Source organism: Anneissia japonica, unplaced genomic scaffold (assembly GCF_011630105.1).
Source record: "Anneissia japonica isolate Jap-2015-1 unplaced genomic scaffold, ASM1163010v1 scaffold93_len1081246_cov171, whole genome shotgun sequence".
Taxonomy (NCBI): Eukaryota; Metazoa; Echinodermata; class Crinoidea; order Comatulida; family Comatulidae; genus Anneissia; species Anneissia japonica.
In genome coordinates this window covers 113,151-126,342 of record NW_022726429.1, presented here as the reverse complement: position 1 = coordinate 126,342, position 13,192 = coordinate 113,151, and the positions used below count along the sequence as shown (strand labels likewise).

Here is a 13,192-nt window from a genome sequence, read left to right as displayed (position 1 = left end):
AACTTACCAAGAATACAAAGTGTAATGGATACGTCTTTGTTTTTGAATATCAGCTCCTGTCGAAGTGCACCAAAAAAGCCATCAAGCGCAAACTTAGAGGCACAGTATGGTGCTGTATATGGTACACCAACTTTACCTAATCAATGTAAAGGAAAGAAATGATTTTCTAAACTTTATGGCTCAGATGTCTATATTAACAAGTGATAAATATGGGCACAATGATGTCATATATCACAGTTATATTTTAAATTCACAAAAATACTGATAGGCAGAATTTAAAGGATAAGAGTAAATAAAATATAAAACAGAACTTTAAAAAGTTCTGGTGGGTTGAAATTTGTATAACTTGCCAAAGTTTTGACAAACTTTTCCGAAGTTTTGTTTCCTCAGAAAAGTATGGAAGGCCTAAATTTTGGTTGTGAACCATAATTTGAGAACCAGATGCTTAATATTTAAATAAAAACGATCAGACGAGTTAGAAGTAAGCTTTGCAGTAGCAGTCTACTTGTCGAAAGCCCTGGGTAGTGCCTGTGAAGTCGCTCTTTGTATTAAGCTTACTTTGTGTTAAGGTTTGTATTTGTTACTACAGCCAATTTACTCCTGAGCAGTCGCAGGAGTAAGTGTATTACTTCCGCATACACAAGGAATGTTAGGAATACACGCTCACAGTAGAGCAGTGTAGATGCACTTGCGTAAGAGCTAAAAAAAAATGAGTTTATTATGACCTTGATTTTTCAAAAGATAATTACCTACAAATGCGTGCTAAAATAACATTTCCTGTCATGCGTAAACCTTTTTACACAATGTTTTCATAATTGTTTACAATTTCAAGAATTTGTGTGCAAAATAACCGTGAGCGACCACGGAATTTGCGATTATCACTTCCAGAAAATTTGCATAGTTACTTCTAAGCTTTGAACTAGCTCTGAAGTAAAAAGACCATTATGCCTTGGGCAAGCATCATGTGGACACTCGTTGAAAGTAATGTGCGCATACATTTTTGTCATAATCTTCCTTCAGACTAAAGACCGCCTGAACATAACTTTTGATTAGTAATTATCAATCTCTTACAGAATGCTAATAATATTGTGGTAATTTTTTTTGGTTTTACCAGAAATTAAAAATCGTTAAAAATACCTGCAAATGATGAAACCACTCCAATAGACCCCTTACTTGCTTCAAGCATTGGTAGAGCTTCAGTTGCTAGACTGACGTATGCTCTAAAATTTACATTCATAATTTGTTCTAATCTTTCCATGTCACCTTTCCACAACTCCAAGTGGCTGGTAGTTATATGGTTTAGAATGAGGTAGTCTAAGCCCCCAAACTTAGTCTTAGCTTCCTGTATAAGGCGTTTTGTGTGGTCCAGATTGCCCATATCAAGAGGTATATAGAATGCTTCTTCTGCTCCAAGTTCCTTACACTTTTCAACCACCTGTGAATCAATAGTGAATGAACATGGTTATCGTAGTAGTGGTTGCCACACCAGTTATGCTTTGGAGTGACTCGGCAAAAAAACGGATGTGCGTTGGTGCCGTCTTGAAATCAGGGAGGGGAAAATGAAGGTGAAGAAGTGGAGTTTGTTGATTAAGTGAGGAGGTGCTACTGTAGCTCCCAAAATAAGGTGATTTATAAATAAGGGTCTCCCTCCAATTAAAGACCACTTTTGGGACTATAGTTTCTATGGTCTTTTAGAAGCTTTGGTCTCTAATTAGAATAAAAAAGACATTTTTAATTTGGGACCACAGAAAAGTGGTCCTTAATTGAAGGTGGTCTTAATTAGAGGTGCGATTTAACAGGAGGAGACTTTAATTAGAGCTTTGAACTTTTCCAGTATGGGAGCATGAACCTCCTTAGTACACCACTGTGTTGAAATATGTGAAAATAAAATAAATTAAAATGAAAAACAGGCTTACAGTGCTTGAATGAATGTTACCTTTTTTAGGACTGCTTCTCTTCGTGCAGTCAGTAGTACTTTGGCTCCAAGGCGTGCAAAGTGATAGGCAATCTGCTCACCGATGCCACCGCTTGCTCCTGTTATAACAACTTGTTTTCCTTTAACAGAATCTAAAATGCAGACGTTTTAGTGGAAAAACAGACAATAAAATCATACCATAAACTTTGATCAGAAACTCAGTACTCTATCAGTAAACCTAAGCTCTAATAGTAACCAAGCGGTTACAGTATTCTATAATAAAGTCCCACTACTCTATAGTAATTCACTGGCGTTATGGAATGCAAAAATTTCATACAAAATTATACTGTATAGGCCTACAAATCACAATCAAATCAACATTTTGCCTTACAGGTGGTTTTTATTTTAATTTTTAAAATTTTCTACTCTCTATGTAATTTTTTTTTAGTAATGAAGTGTATAACACCTTTAAGAAATATAACTGAAATATAATAATGCAATGCTTAAATTATTCTCAATTGAATAATTGTAACCCACCCTAAAAAAGACAAAAGAATAGTGCTCCAGGGTTTTTACTAGAAGTTTTAAGTTATTTTATCCTAACATATTTAAAGCAAAAATAAATGAGAGTGTTCTACTAACCGTTTATGGTCTCAACAGCACAATGCACTTACAAAATGAATAATAATTTTAAAAATAATAATTGAAAAATATATTGTTCAAATTTTTCTGTATTGTTAGGGAAGTTTCTTTAAAAACTTGTCCAGCACCATGAATACATTTCAGAAGCCATATCTATGTACTTTTTGAATGTACAGTAGAAGCCCTATTCAGCAGACACCATTGGGACCAAAAAAAGTGTCCCCAAAATAGGGGTGTCCCCAAAATAGGGGTTGGCCATAGTGTTAAAACATATACTTCCCCTTGTTATATGGTAAAAAATGTGTCCCCTTAATAATAGGGGTGTCCCAAAGGAGGGGTTCTACTGTATTTAATTTCAATTTCTTCAAGTATTTACATCTAGGCATCATGGTATGATCATATGCACTACAAAAACGTTTTTTGAAAATCTAGTTCTAAAGCAACTGAAATATCAGCAGTCACGTTTTTTAAAGGTTGTTGAACCAGAACATTTAGTTCAACAAAATGTCCTGTTGATAAGCCATCAGTTGCTACCTGCACAATTACTTGTTTTGCTACACAGGAATTATAAAAGATTACATATAAAAAAAAAAACCACTCAAATTTATCCCTCATATCAAACTCAGTGTAGGCAGCCCTATATATATTTTGCTGGGCCTTCATACCTGCACTCCGACTGAAGGCCCTTTCTGGGGTGAATGCAGGGAGGGGTGTAGACGGTGCGATCGCATATCCCCCTAAATTGTATTAACCATTTAAAGATATTTAAGGTATGAGAGTGCTTTAAGGTATGAGAGTGCAATTTCGGGCCACCTAGAGGTACTTATTCTCAACATTTTCTAACCTGGTGGTGTGGATTGACTCTCACGCACCCCCTACCACCAAATCCTGCATCCGCCCCAGCCTTTGGTGGTTGTATGTTCCCGTCATGGGCTCATCTTGCTCGCAATAATCTCATGCAACTCATACCGTGCCGTCATCATCGAGTGTGGTGGTGAGGCTGAGGGGCCTAGATCCCTTCTACACTCGTCGATTAAGTTAAGTAATAGCTTTTTTGCATTCTTTTGCATAGATCCTGGTAATCAGTTGACTTTTAGGTAGGAAAGTAAGGTAGGTCTTTAAAACAGTAAAAACTAGTTTTTTCAATCTGTTTTCTTGTTTGAAGCTATATAATTTATTTGATCTTTCAAATGAGCTATTCAAAATTTTATTTGAATTTTTGAGGTCACAGTATTTCCTATTTTTTTACTGTATAGTAGGCCTACTAAGGAGGTATAATTAAATATTTTATACCTCCTTGATAGTACAACACAAACAACTACATCTTTTAAGCAAATTTTCGGCACTGATACCATAGGGGTGAAACTCTGCTCTTGCCACCGAGTCCACCGCCTACCGGATCCTCAAAGCGACTTTACATAATGTAAGAGACAAGAGGGTAAATCCAGTAGCAGGTCCATATAGGCTAGGCCTATACTTAGCCGGCTTAACTGACAAGCCAGTGGGCTTAAGCACTTGCGGGCTCACGAGTCAAGTGGAGGCCATGACTCAATGGCAAGTTCTATTGTGTGTCAACAAAGGCAACACGAATCATGGAACAACTTAGTCAATAGAGTAAGTCCTACTGAAATTAAACAAGTTTACCTTCATCAAAACCATCATACATCCAGTAAGCAGATAAAACTAATATTAGCATTAAGATAAAGGTTGCTTTTGTGAATATCGCCATCTTTTGCAGAGCTTGGTATCTGCCGGTGAAGTACCGGTAAGCTTAAGCGTGATAGGTCCATAGTGAGTTCAGGGACCTACTAAAACGTGACGTCATACAGAATAGTTTACTGTATTCATTGACAATCAATAATTTAAAAAAATATGCACATCATAAGAAAATAATACAGATAAAATAAAGATAAAGATAAAATAATAGTCTAAGTTATGGTATAGGCCCTACCCGGAATAATGTGCTGTCGGGGACCCCCCCCCCCGTCCCCCCCCCCCCCAGTCGGGCAAATCCTGGCGCCACCTCTGTTTAAAGATAATAACATTTTGTGTTAATTATGGGATTCTTTAATACTATCATAATCATCATTGTCGAGGTACCAGCCACTGTCGGGGAAGAGCTAGCACACCACTGCAACCCATACAATCGCAATAGTATACAACACCTCGCCATACGGTAGCACTGCTCGCACTAAACAGTTTTATACCCCTCAAATTTTGACAGCTTAGTAAGACATGCTTCAAATATTGTACTTTCGATGCTCGAGATTCAATTTTTTCCCTAACGTCCTTGCTGAAAATTCCCCGAAAGGGGGTCCAAACGGAGCTTCAGAGGTCCCCGACCAGGGGTCCTTTGCTCCCTGGACCCCCGCTCCCCCGCTAGTACAGCCCCTGCACCAACATCACCATTATCACCACCATTAATGTCATTACTGTACTACCACCACTCTATTGAGCACTGTATCACCATCATCATTGTAATAATTTTATTAAATGTAATATAATTATTTAATTACTTTTGATGATGCCTGTGTTATTATATAATCTACTAAATTTCATGAAATGAGAAAACTTAAGTCATTTGTAAGTTATACACATTTATGTACTTTAATAATGATTGTCTTGCACTTCTAGACACAATTATACAATATATCATATGGAATCTTAAGCATTATTTGCATTCAATGTACTGTATATTTCTTTTATACACATATCTTATATCTTAATTGATGTTGCATTACACACAACATTAAATAATGGAATTTATTTTCATACATTAAAAAAACATGTTTTGGTTGTAAAATGTAAAGTTCCAAAATTTATACATAGCTAATAATATTCATAAATATGTTTCAATATATATACAAACTACATCAAGGAGATAAAAATGGTTATGCTTAAGATTAGATCACCTGCTGAGGGAGCCGTAATAATTTCCAGTCGGAAAGACAGTCTCCCCAACACGCACCTTCCTTGGACCAAATTCCAACTCATTATACCCAGCCTGATCTTTAACCTCCTGTTGCAGTCGTCCGTAATCACCATTACTTTTAGCTAGTCTGCTGCCCTCGGAACCCATTCGCTTCCATCTTTTGGCACTGTGACCAAGTTGGTCGTACACATGTCTCTTATTTTTACCGATAACATCTAAAGTATGATGGCGTACTAATGGACTTTTAACCTCTTCGTAGATTTGTGACGGACCCGCTGTGTTAATTGTTATGTCCTCATAATTGTTCGGGACCGGCAAACATACAGCGGTCTCCTCATCACTAATACTATCATAATCATCCTCATCTTCCGGTGGAGTTGGCTCTAAAACATAGTATTGATGTTCCGCTACCGGTTTGGGTTTAGCTGGCTCTGAAGGTAATGTTTGAGCCTCATCGAGAAAATCGTAACAGTTGAAACCATCAGAATCATCCTTTTTCTCCTCCTTTTCAATGGATGAATAAGCTTCATCGTATAAATCATCGATCTTACTTTCCTTTTCGTTACATACGGGCATGTGACATGGGTTTTGCGCTGGTAAAGCCGGCGGGGTGGTGAACTGGTATTCATTGAAAGTACTTGTAGAAGGACACAAGTTGATTTCTACCTCAGTATAGCTAGAGTCATCCAGATCCAAGGGATTAGAAGTGGAATTGCTTGCTATGATATCTGGTGTAGCGCCCTCTACTTGCAAGTGAGTGCTGAATTCACCCAAGCCGCTGTCACTCGAGTTGAATGTCTGTATTGTAACTCTACCATTCTGAGGTCCTCCATTACCTGGTAAAAAAAAGATATTGGTAGGCACATGAGTTACAGTAGGCCTATTATTTTTTTTATATTAACCATAACAATATAATATTCAAATGATAAAGTTCAATCAATAAAGTCCAATCAGTAACTAAAATCAGTTAAAAAATATATAATATATTAAAACTGTATGTTTGAGTTCATTATATATACATATATATATATACTCTATACAATAATACTGTAATTAAGTTAATAAAATGAAAAGATAAAGTCTGCATGACTGTAGATGATTTAATAAAGTAATATGATCTATTATTACAGACAGTGGTTACTCCATTAATTTTGCATTTATTTAATTTATTTAGCATAATATAAAAACAATTTATTTACCTAGAAAAATCAAATTACAGTACAGTTATACTAAAAAGCAACTATATGTATTCATGTCATCCATGTTTAAATTATTTAATCCAGGCATTTTAAAATACCACAGTTAGTTCATGGAGGTATACAATTAGATATTAGACAATGGAGTGTAAATAATTAGTGGGCCCATGAGAAGTTTGAGATGGCAGCTTAAGGGTAAGAAAATGTCTTAAATTCAAAAAGTTTAGTTCCATTGATTTCAGTACATAAAATTACTTTTAATTTAAATAATTTATTGTATTTTATAGGCTGGAGGGGGATATATGCTTCTTGATATACCGTAAAACCTCGAATAGAAGCTCAATGGGCTTAATATGAAGAAGAAGCCCATCTCAAATTGAATCCCTCCTTTTTAGTTTGCAATAGTAGCCCCGAAATGAAGCCCATCCCGAACAGAAGCCCATGGGCTTCTTTCAAAATAGCACGGGCTTTTTTTGTGATAGCACAGTACAGTACATACACTGTACATGAATTTAAAAAAAAAGAAAAAGTAAATTTAAAACAAGCTTGGTTTACACAGTATTTTAGGTGATTTAATGCCAGTTAATACATTCCAGGATACAGATTGATGTTACAGTGGGCCTATTTATTGTTTTATAGTAGTAATTCTTACAGCATTCAATTTGAAAAGAAGCGCCTCTCTTTACTATGCAAAATTAGCCTCAAAAAGAAGCCCATCCAAAGTTGGCAGATAAGAAGCCGCCCAGGGCTTCAATTTGAGGTTTTACAGTATGATATGAGTAAACTGTGGTAAAATCAGGAAACTTTCTGGAAGCGTTGTGAAAAATTACATCGCTGGTCTACTCCATGATCACATGTTGGAATTGATATTAAAAAATCATTAAATATGAGTCAACAGCTTTAAATGCTTACCATTGACACTGTTCATGGAAACCACATCTATCTGAGCATGATGGGAAGACCTTGAGCCATGCTTGTATCTGTAAACAATAAATATATAAACAAATTAATATTTGATGATTTGAATATCTAAATGTTTTCTTTAAAAGCCAATTAAATAGCAAAATAATCAGGTCAAGTATTCTGAGTTACCCGAAATATATATGTTTCTGCTGTAAAAATTATACTTATTCTATTGTATTCATTATTTAAGAACATTGGCCAGGAATTAATAATAACAAACTTAATTAAAGTACTTGCAGCTTTAAGGATGTTTAAAATAATATAACATTTCTTATTAATTTCAACACTCTTTCATTGCTGTTGTACAACCTCCACAATTCCAATAAGACAATGGAATTTGGATTCTAATTCTGTATGAAGACAACAATCTGGATTGATTCAATAAAAGATAGAATGAAATACAAATCATACAACCATCTTTACATTTATCACAGAAGAAAGATGTAAAACTAATCAATGTACAAATTAAATCCATAGATGTTAAAATGATGCATCTTATCAATCTGTAATGCAAACTTCTGGCTATGCACAGTACAGTATTGAATATTTCATTTGCGGTTCAATTATTCAGCTGTGAAAAACCAGCAGACCTTTGAAATTTAGTTATTACATATGTGTCATGTGCAAAAATAACATAGCACATTGCTTGGGCAATGTATGGTAATGACAGACGACTTGCATAGGGCATTACAAAGTCTCAAATGCACAAACCTTAAAGTCAGGCTCTAGAGGAAAAAACTCGGAAGTAGTTAATAAGATAGAATTTTTAATATTTAAAAACTGGGGGAAAAGGTGGAAAAAAGGGTGGTTACTGCTGAGTTTTTCGTCAAATATTCTTTTTGTATCTTTAAAAAAATCAGTTGTACAACACACAGTATCACAACTTTTTTTCCCTCCGGAGCCTGGTTTTAAGGGAGTGTCTTCCAGTGTACTGCCAATTTCACCACAAGCAGTACCACCATTTAACTGCTGCTACCACAAGTCATGGTCATGGGTTAACAAAGTTGAATAAACAGGGTCATATAAAAATAACAGTATGATAGCAAATGAAAGATACTAAGTATAGCCATGAGGTATAGTGTTCGAAAGGAAGAAAAGCAGGAAGATCTAAAAGGACATTTATTATTGCCAGTGAGGTGGAAGGAAATCTTTGAGAAGACAATCACACAAAACAATTGATTTATCAGCTTGTACATTTACTATTTTTAATGGTTTTTTTTTTTCATCCCGGTAGTGAGGTTTTTGTGGAAGTGATAGTATATGTACACTACGATACACTCTGTCATAGTCCTAATCTCTTTTTCCGTTAAGTTTGTAATGCAACGTGGTGTCGCCAGGATTTGCCTGACAAGGAATGGGATGGGTCTGATTTTTTTACTGTTTTCAATTTGTTAAGTTGTGTCTGGTGGGGAGCTTGTTCTGAATGACAAAAGGAATAAGCTCCCATTTCACCCAACCCTACATACACGCAACACATTTCTAGTAACTTTAATTTCAGCCATCTTAGTGGAAATACAAGGAGCATTGATTACAATGGAATCGAACCAGGAACAGTGGTCTTCATGTTTGAGTGCACACACTGTGGCCACCAGTAGTTAGAAAATAGTATCTGCTTAATTAATACCAGCCTACACTATATTATTTATATTCAGGGAAATGTCAAAAGTCAATAAGCACTCATACTAAACATTGGGGGGTTCAAACTCTCAACCAAAGGTCAGGGGTTGAAATCTGAAGCTGGGATTGCTTATGTCCTTGGGAAAAAATGATTTATCTACAGGTCTATTTCCACAATACAACATAAAATATACTGTAATTTATGTCTAAATATATTTGTGCGAGTGGTTGTCGCACTGATTGCTATTTCGGCTCCAAACCCTTGAGGACTAATATTTGTACCTTCACTTTAAATTTCGCTTTTGTCCTTGGGCAAAGTACTTTACTTATGGCTGGCTCTCTCCACCCAAGAGTATATTAAGTGGGTATATCATAGGCTTAAACGCCAATACACTGACTAAGCATTACTAGCAGTAATGTTATGAAATTCTCCCCAGTGTGAGCTAAGCTGAATATGTTATTTTGAGCCAATAATTGGGCTAATAATGTAAGGCCTTGTTGGCATTATGCTCTCCATATTAAATCTGGCATGGTCTATATTATGTTCAACATGTTCCAGAAAACGGAGGAGGTTACACAATCATTTCATTGCTGAATGTTTCCAATCACCAGAGTAATAATGTAAAGCAATTTGAGAAGTTCTGTGGAAAGCGCTGTACCACACATTATTATGATTAGCTTAATATTGCTATTGGGCGCCTTTCATATAGGAATACTCATGATGAATGTGAAACCCATTAAAGGATTAATTACTGAATATTAACTAAATAGAGATGCTAGTAGTATTGATTTCATGTAGCTCACGTTTTGGATATTAATCTAACATGATGCTATCCTTGAGTTCTGAGAAACTAAAACCTGCTCCCACACCCTGCTTTTCTGAAATAAAGTATTGTAGTACGCTTTTAGCTATTTTTTCTTAAACATAAATGAACAAATGAAATGCTTGTGGCGCTGGTACACCACGTAGAACAATCTACATGGTGCACTGCAAGCATTTATTATTATTGTTGCTTCGCCATGCAACCTTCAAAGAATATTTTAAACAAATACCAATCTATATTCTTTTAGTTTTAAACTGTTATTATCTTTTGGATTTTTAAAAATATTTGTTATTCTTGCCTATAGTAGAAAGACTACAGTAAAATTATGTATTATACCTAATATTTTAAAATCATGAAAGCATACGAGTCAGAGGGAGTGGGAAGGAAACAATTTCGAAATTTAAAAAAAAGGCTGTGGCTATGCTTAAAAATCCCATCATGCTGATTGGTTGACTTGGCTTTACCCTACCTTATAAATATCTCTTGCTACCTTAATGCACTACATCTTGGTGTAGTAAGCACAGCCACTTTGTAAAAAAACATGAAGTGACATTTAACTCGACTGCTGCTTAATTCTTTCCAAAAGTGTCAATGTTTGGTTAAATTTAAGAAAAATAAAAATTCATGACAAATTAAACTATTTTTTGTTGTTGTATGAGAAATCAAATTAATATTTCAAATTGTGGGATAATGAGCGATGAATTTTTGGCTACCTTTTGACAAATTATGAACAGCTGAAAGTGTTTAAATATCGAACTTTATTAACTCAATTAAAAATCCATATTTCCTTTCTATTCCTTTTCCTGTAAATAAGTATCATTCTGTATCCATTTTTGTTTTGTTTTTTCTTGCTCTTAAAAGTTTTTTAGTCAGAAAACAATGATACAGCTTCCTAAAGCTATTCTCTTGACAAATTTAATTTTGCATGTTGAAATGAAACATTTTTATCCATATCTCTCTTTGTGATCACATTTCCACTTTTATCTTGAATTGCTATTCCAAAGCTGGCCCTGAAATCTTGAAGATACAGTATTTTAAAGTGATCAGATGCTCAGTGTGCAATAATATGCCTAATCAAATCATATCAAAGAACCAACTATTTTGGAAAGATTTAGGACATTGAAGGTGAATTAAATATTTACCTTATATATTTAAAGTTCCACTGATATTTTAATTTTTCAAATATTAATGTTTGAAAAACATTTTTAATTGCGCTTCAGGGTATTGTATAGTTTAAAAAAAAGATAAATTGAGTTAATTAACAGTAAATGAACAATAGTATTATAAAGCATCCATATTAATATGCACAGTTCTTGGAAGTGGTATTGAATAGTCTCTCATAGCCCGTATTGTTGTAACGGGAGCACTCCTATTTCTCAGCACCCCTTGTCTAATTACTGATCTAAGAGCTACATGAATCATAGTCCGCTCCTACCCCATACTTGAGTACAGAGTCACACAATGGCTTATGGTTATCAGAAGTGGATCCAAGATTTGAAAGAGGGGGTTCAAATTTTTTCCAAAAAAACCCAAGTTGAAAGAATTTTCATTTCTAACCTCTTCTGAAACCCCCTGGATCCACCACTGGATATTTTCCAACAGTTTACCTATTCTATCATCCACTTACTGTGGAAGATACAAGTTTTGGAGTGCCAAAAGTGTAAACACATGAGTTATCCTGGACCAACTACATCCAGGCCAGCCTTAAGCTGGCCCAGGGTCTCATTATAAGTACAATTCTTCTCATTGTTGAGGAGTCACTTCAAAAAAAAGTTCTTGAAATCCTTGGTTGTTGTAGATGAAGAGGATGATGTGAAGAGGTCATTGTGTTATCTTTGAGATTTTAAATTTTTCAAACTTTAAAAATGAATATTTTGAAGATGTATTGGAAATGACAAAAAAAAAATCATAAAAAAAATTTTAAAATAAAATGTGTTTCACTGTAAAAAGATGAGTAAACATTTCTTAAATACACTAATTTCTATGTTAAAGTTGATAATTTTTATGTTACAAAATGCGCAAGTTAATTTCGAAAATGATTTTTATGATTTTATTAGTATTTTGCATGGGACAATACATTTTTAATGAAAATTGTTTAACTCTTTTTTTGAGATGTATGGAACTATCAATACTAGATTCATGCATCGATTTCAGATTTCTTCATTATTTAATATTCTTTTTAACTATATACTGGGAGGCACATTTAAAGGGCATAGGTTTTCATTGTAGTCCAGATTAAATAATAAGAATATAACCGTTTATAACAAACTACATTGAAATATGTAAATTGGATATAAAAAGAAATCATTAAAAATGATTTTTTTTTTAAAAACACTTGTAGCTTATTCATAAAATCTGTAATTACTTTATGAAGCACTTATTGCCAGTATTTCTGTTAATGGTACCACAGACCCTATATATGAAAATTTGTCTATTGGGTCTGTGATGGTGCATCCCTGATAATGACTTAATAAAGTCAAAATGTTGAGTAATAATGGCCTCACTTGATTTGTATTTAAGATGATGATGATGAAGATGATGATGAAAATAATAATACTGTAATACAGTAATAAAAATATTCAGTATAGTAACTTTAACCCTTTTACAAACCAAAGAATCAAAGTGCTTGCATTATAAAACTCCTGCTCAAAGAATACAAAATCTACAAAATGCCATTCTTGGCTCTGTGGGAAGTTCATACTCCTGAATTAAAAGTGGCAAACACGACAAATCATCAAAGTACAAAAGTACTGTAAAAAGCAGAGCATGTGATTTGAACCCTCTGACCTCACTGAGGTGCAAGGGGCAGACCACAGAGTAAGTGTACCAATGTGTGTGAATGCTTGTCCTTGAATAGCCCTCATAATTGAGAGTTATGTGAGATAAAGAACATGGTATCCATACGTGTCTGTTGCATGTTGTAGTTAAGTTGGGTAGTGTTGGGTAGCGGCTGCTGTGGGTTCTGTGCGTGGGCCCTGCCCAAATGTTTCCCAGTTCAATGAGGACAAATAAAGTTTAAATATCATCATTTTGCAAATGCAGACAAAAACACCCCTTTTTTACATAAATGTTGATTTAATGTACAGTAGATGCTATAATCTGT

At 34.7% G+C, this 13,192-nt stretch overlaps 2 protein-coding genes across 4 annotated transcripts in view; both read right to left on the bottom strand.

Moving 5' to 3' along the window:
• The window catches only part of LOC117113177 (hydroxysteroid 11-beta-dehydrogenase 1-like protein), an 8,486-nt gene extending 4,133 nt beyond the window's left edge, over positions 1 to 4,353 (bottom strand). Inside the window, exons 1-4 of the mRNA XM_033256456.1 lie at positions 4,202 to 4,353; positions 1,937 to 2,067; positions 1,138 to 1,435; positions 8 to 136 (exon numbers count right to left, since the gene is read on the bottom strand). Coding sequence (XP_033112347.1) covers positions 8 to 136; positions 1,138 to 1,435; positions 1,937 to 2,067; positions 4,202 to 4,286 — 643 coding nt within the window. The 5' untranslated portion in view covers positions 4,287 to 4,353. The remainder of the gene's footprint in view (positions 1 to 7; positions 137 to 1,137; positions 1,436 to 1,936; positions 2,068 to 4,201) is intronic.
• Positions 4,354 to 5,141: 788 nt separating this feature from the next.
• The window catches only part of LOC117113188 (protein draper-like), a 47,676-nt gene continuing 39,625 nt past the window's right edge, over positions 5,142 to 13,192 (bottom strand). For all 3 annotated transcript variants that reach the window (XM_033256475.1, XM_033256473.1, XM_033256474.1), the window contains exons 7-8: positions 7,598 to 7,665; positions 5,142 to 6,325 (exon numbers count right to left, since the gene is read on the bottom strand). In XM_033256475.1, coding sequence (XP_033112366.1) covers positions 5,466 to 6,325; positions 7,598 to 7,665 — 928 coding nt within the window. In that variant the 3' untranslated portion in view covers positions 5,142 to 5,465. The remainder of the gene's footprint in view (positions 6,326 to 7,597; positions 7,666 to 13,192) is intronic.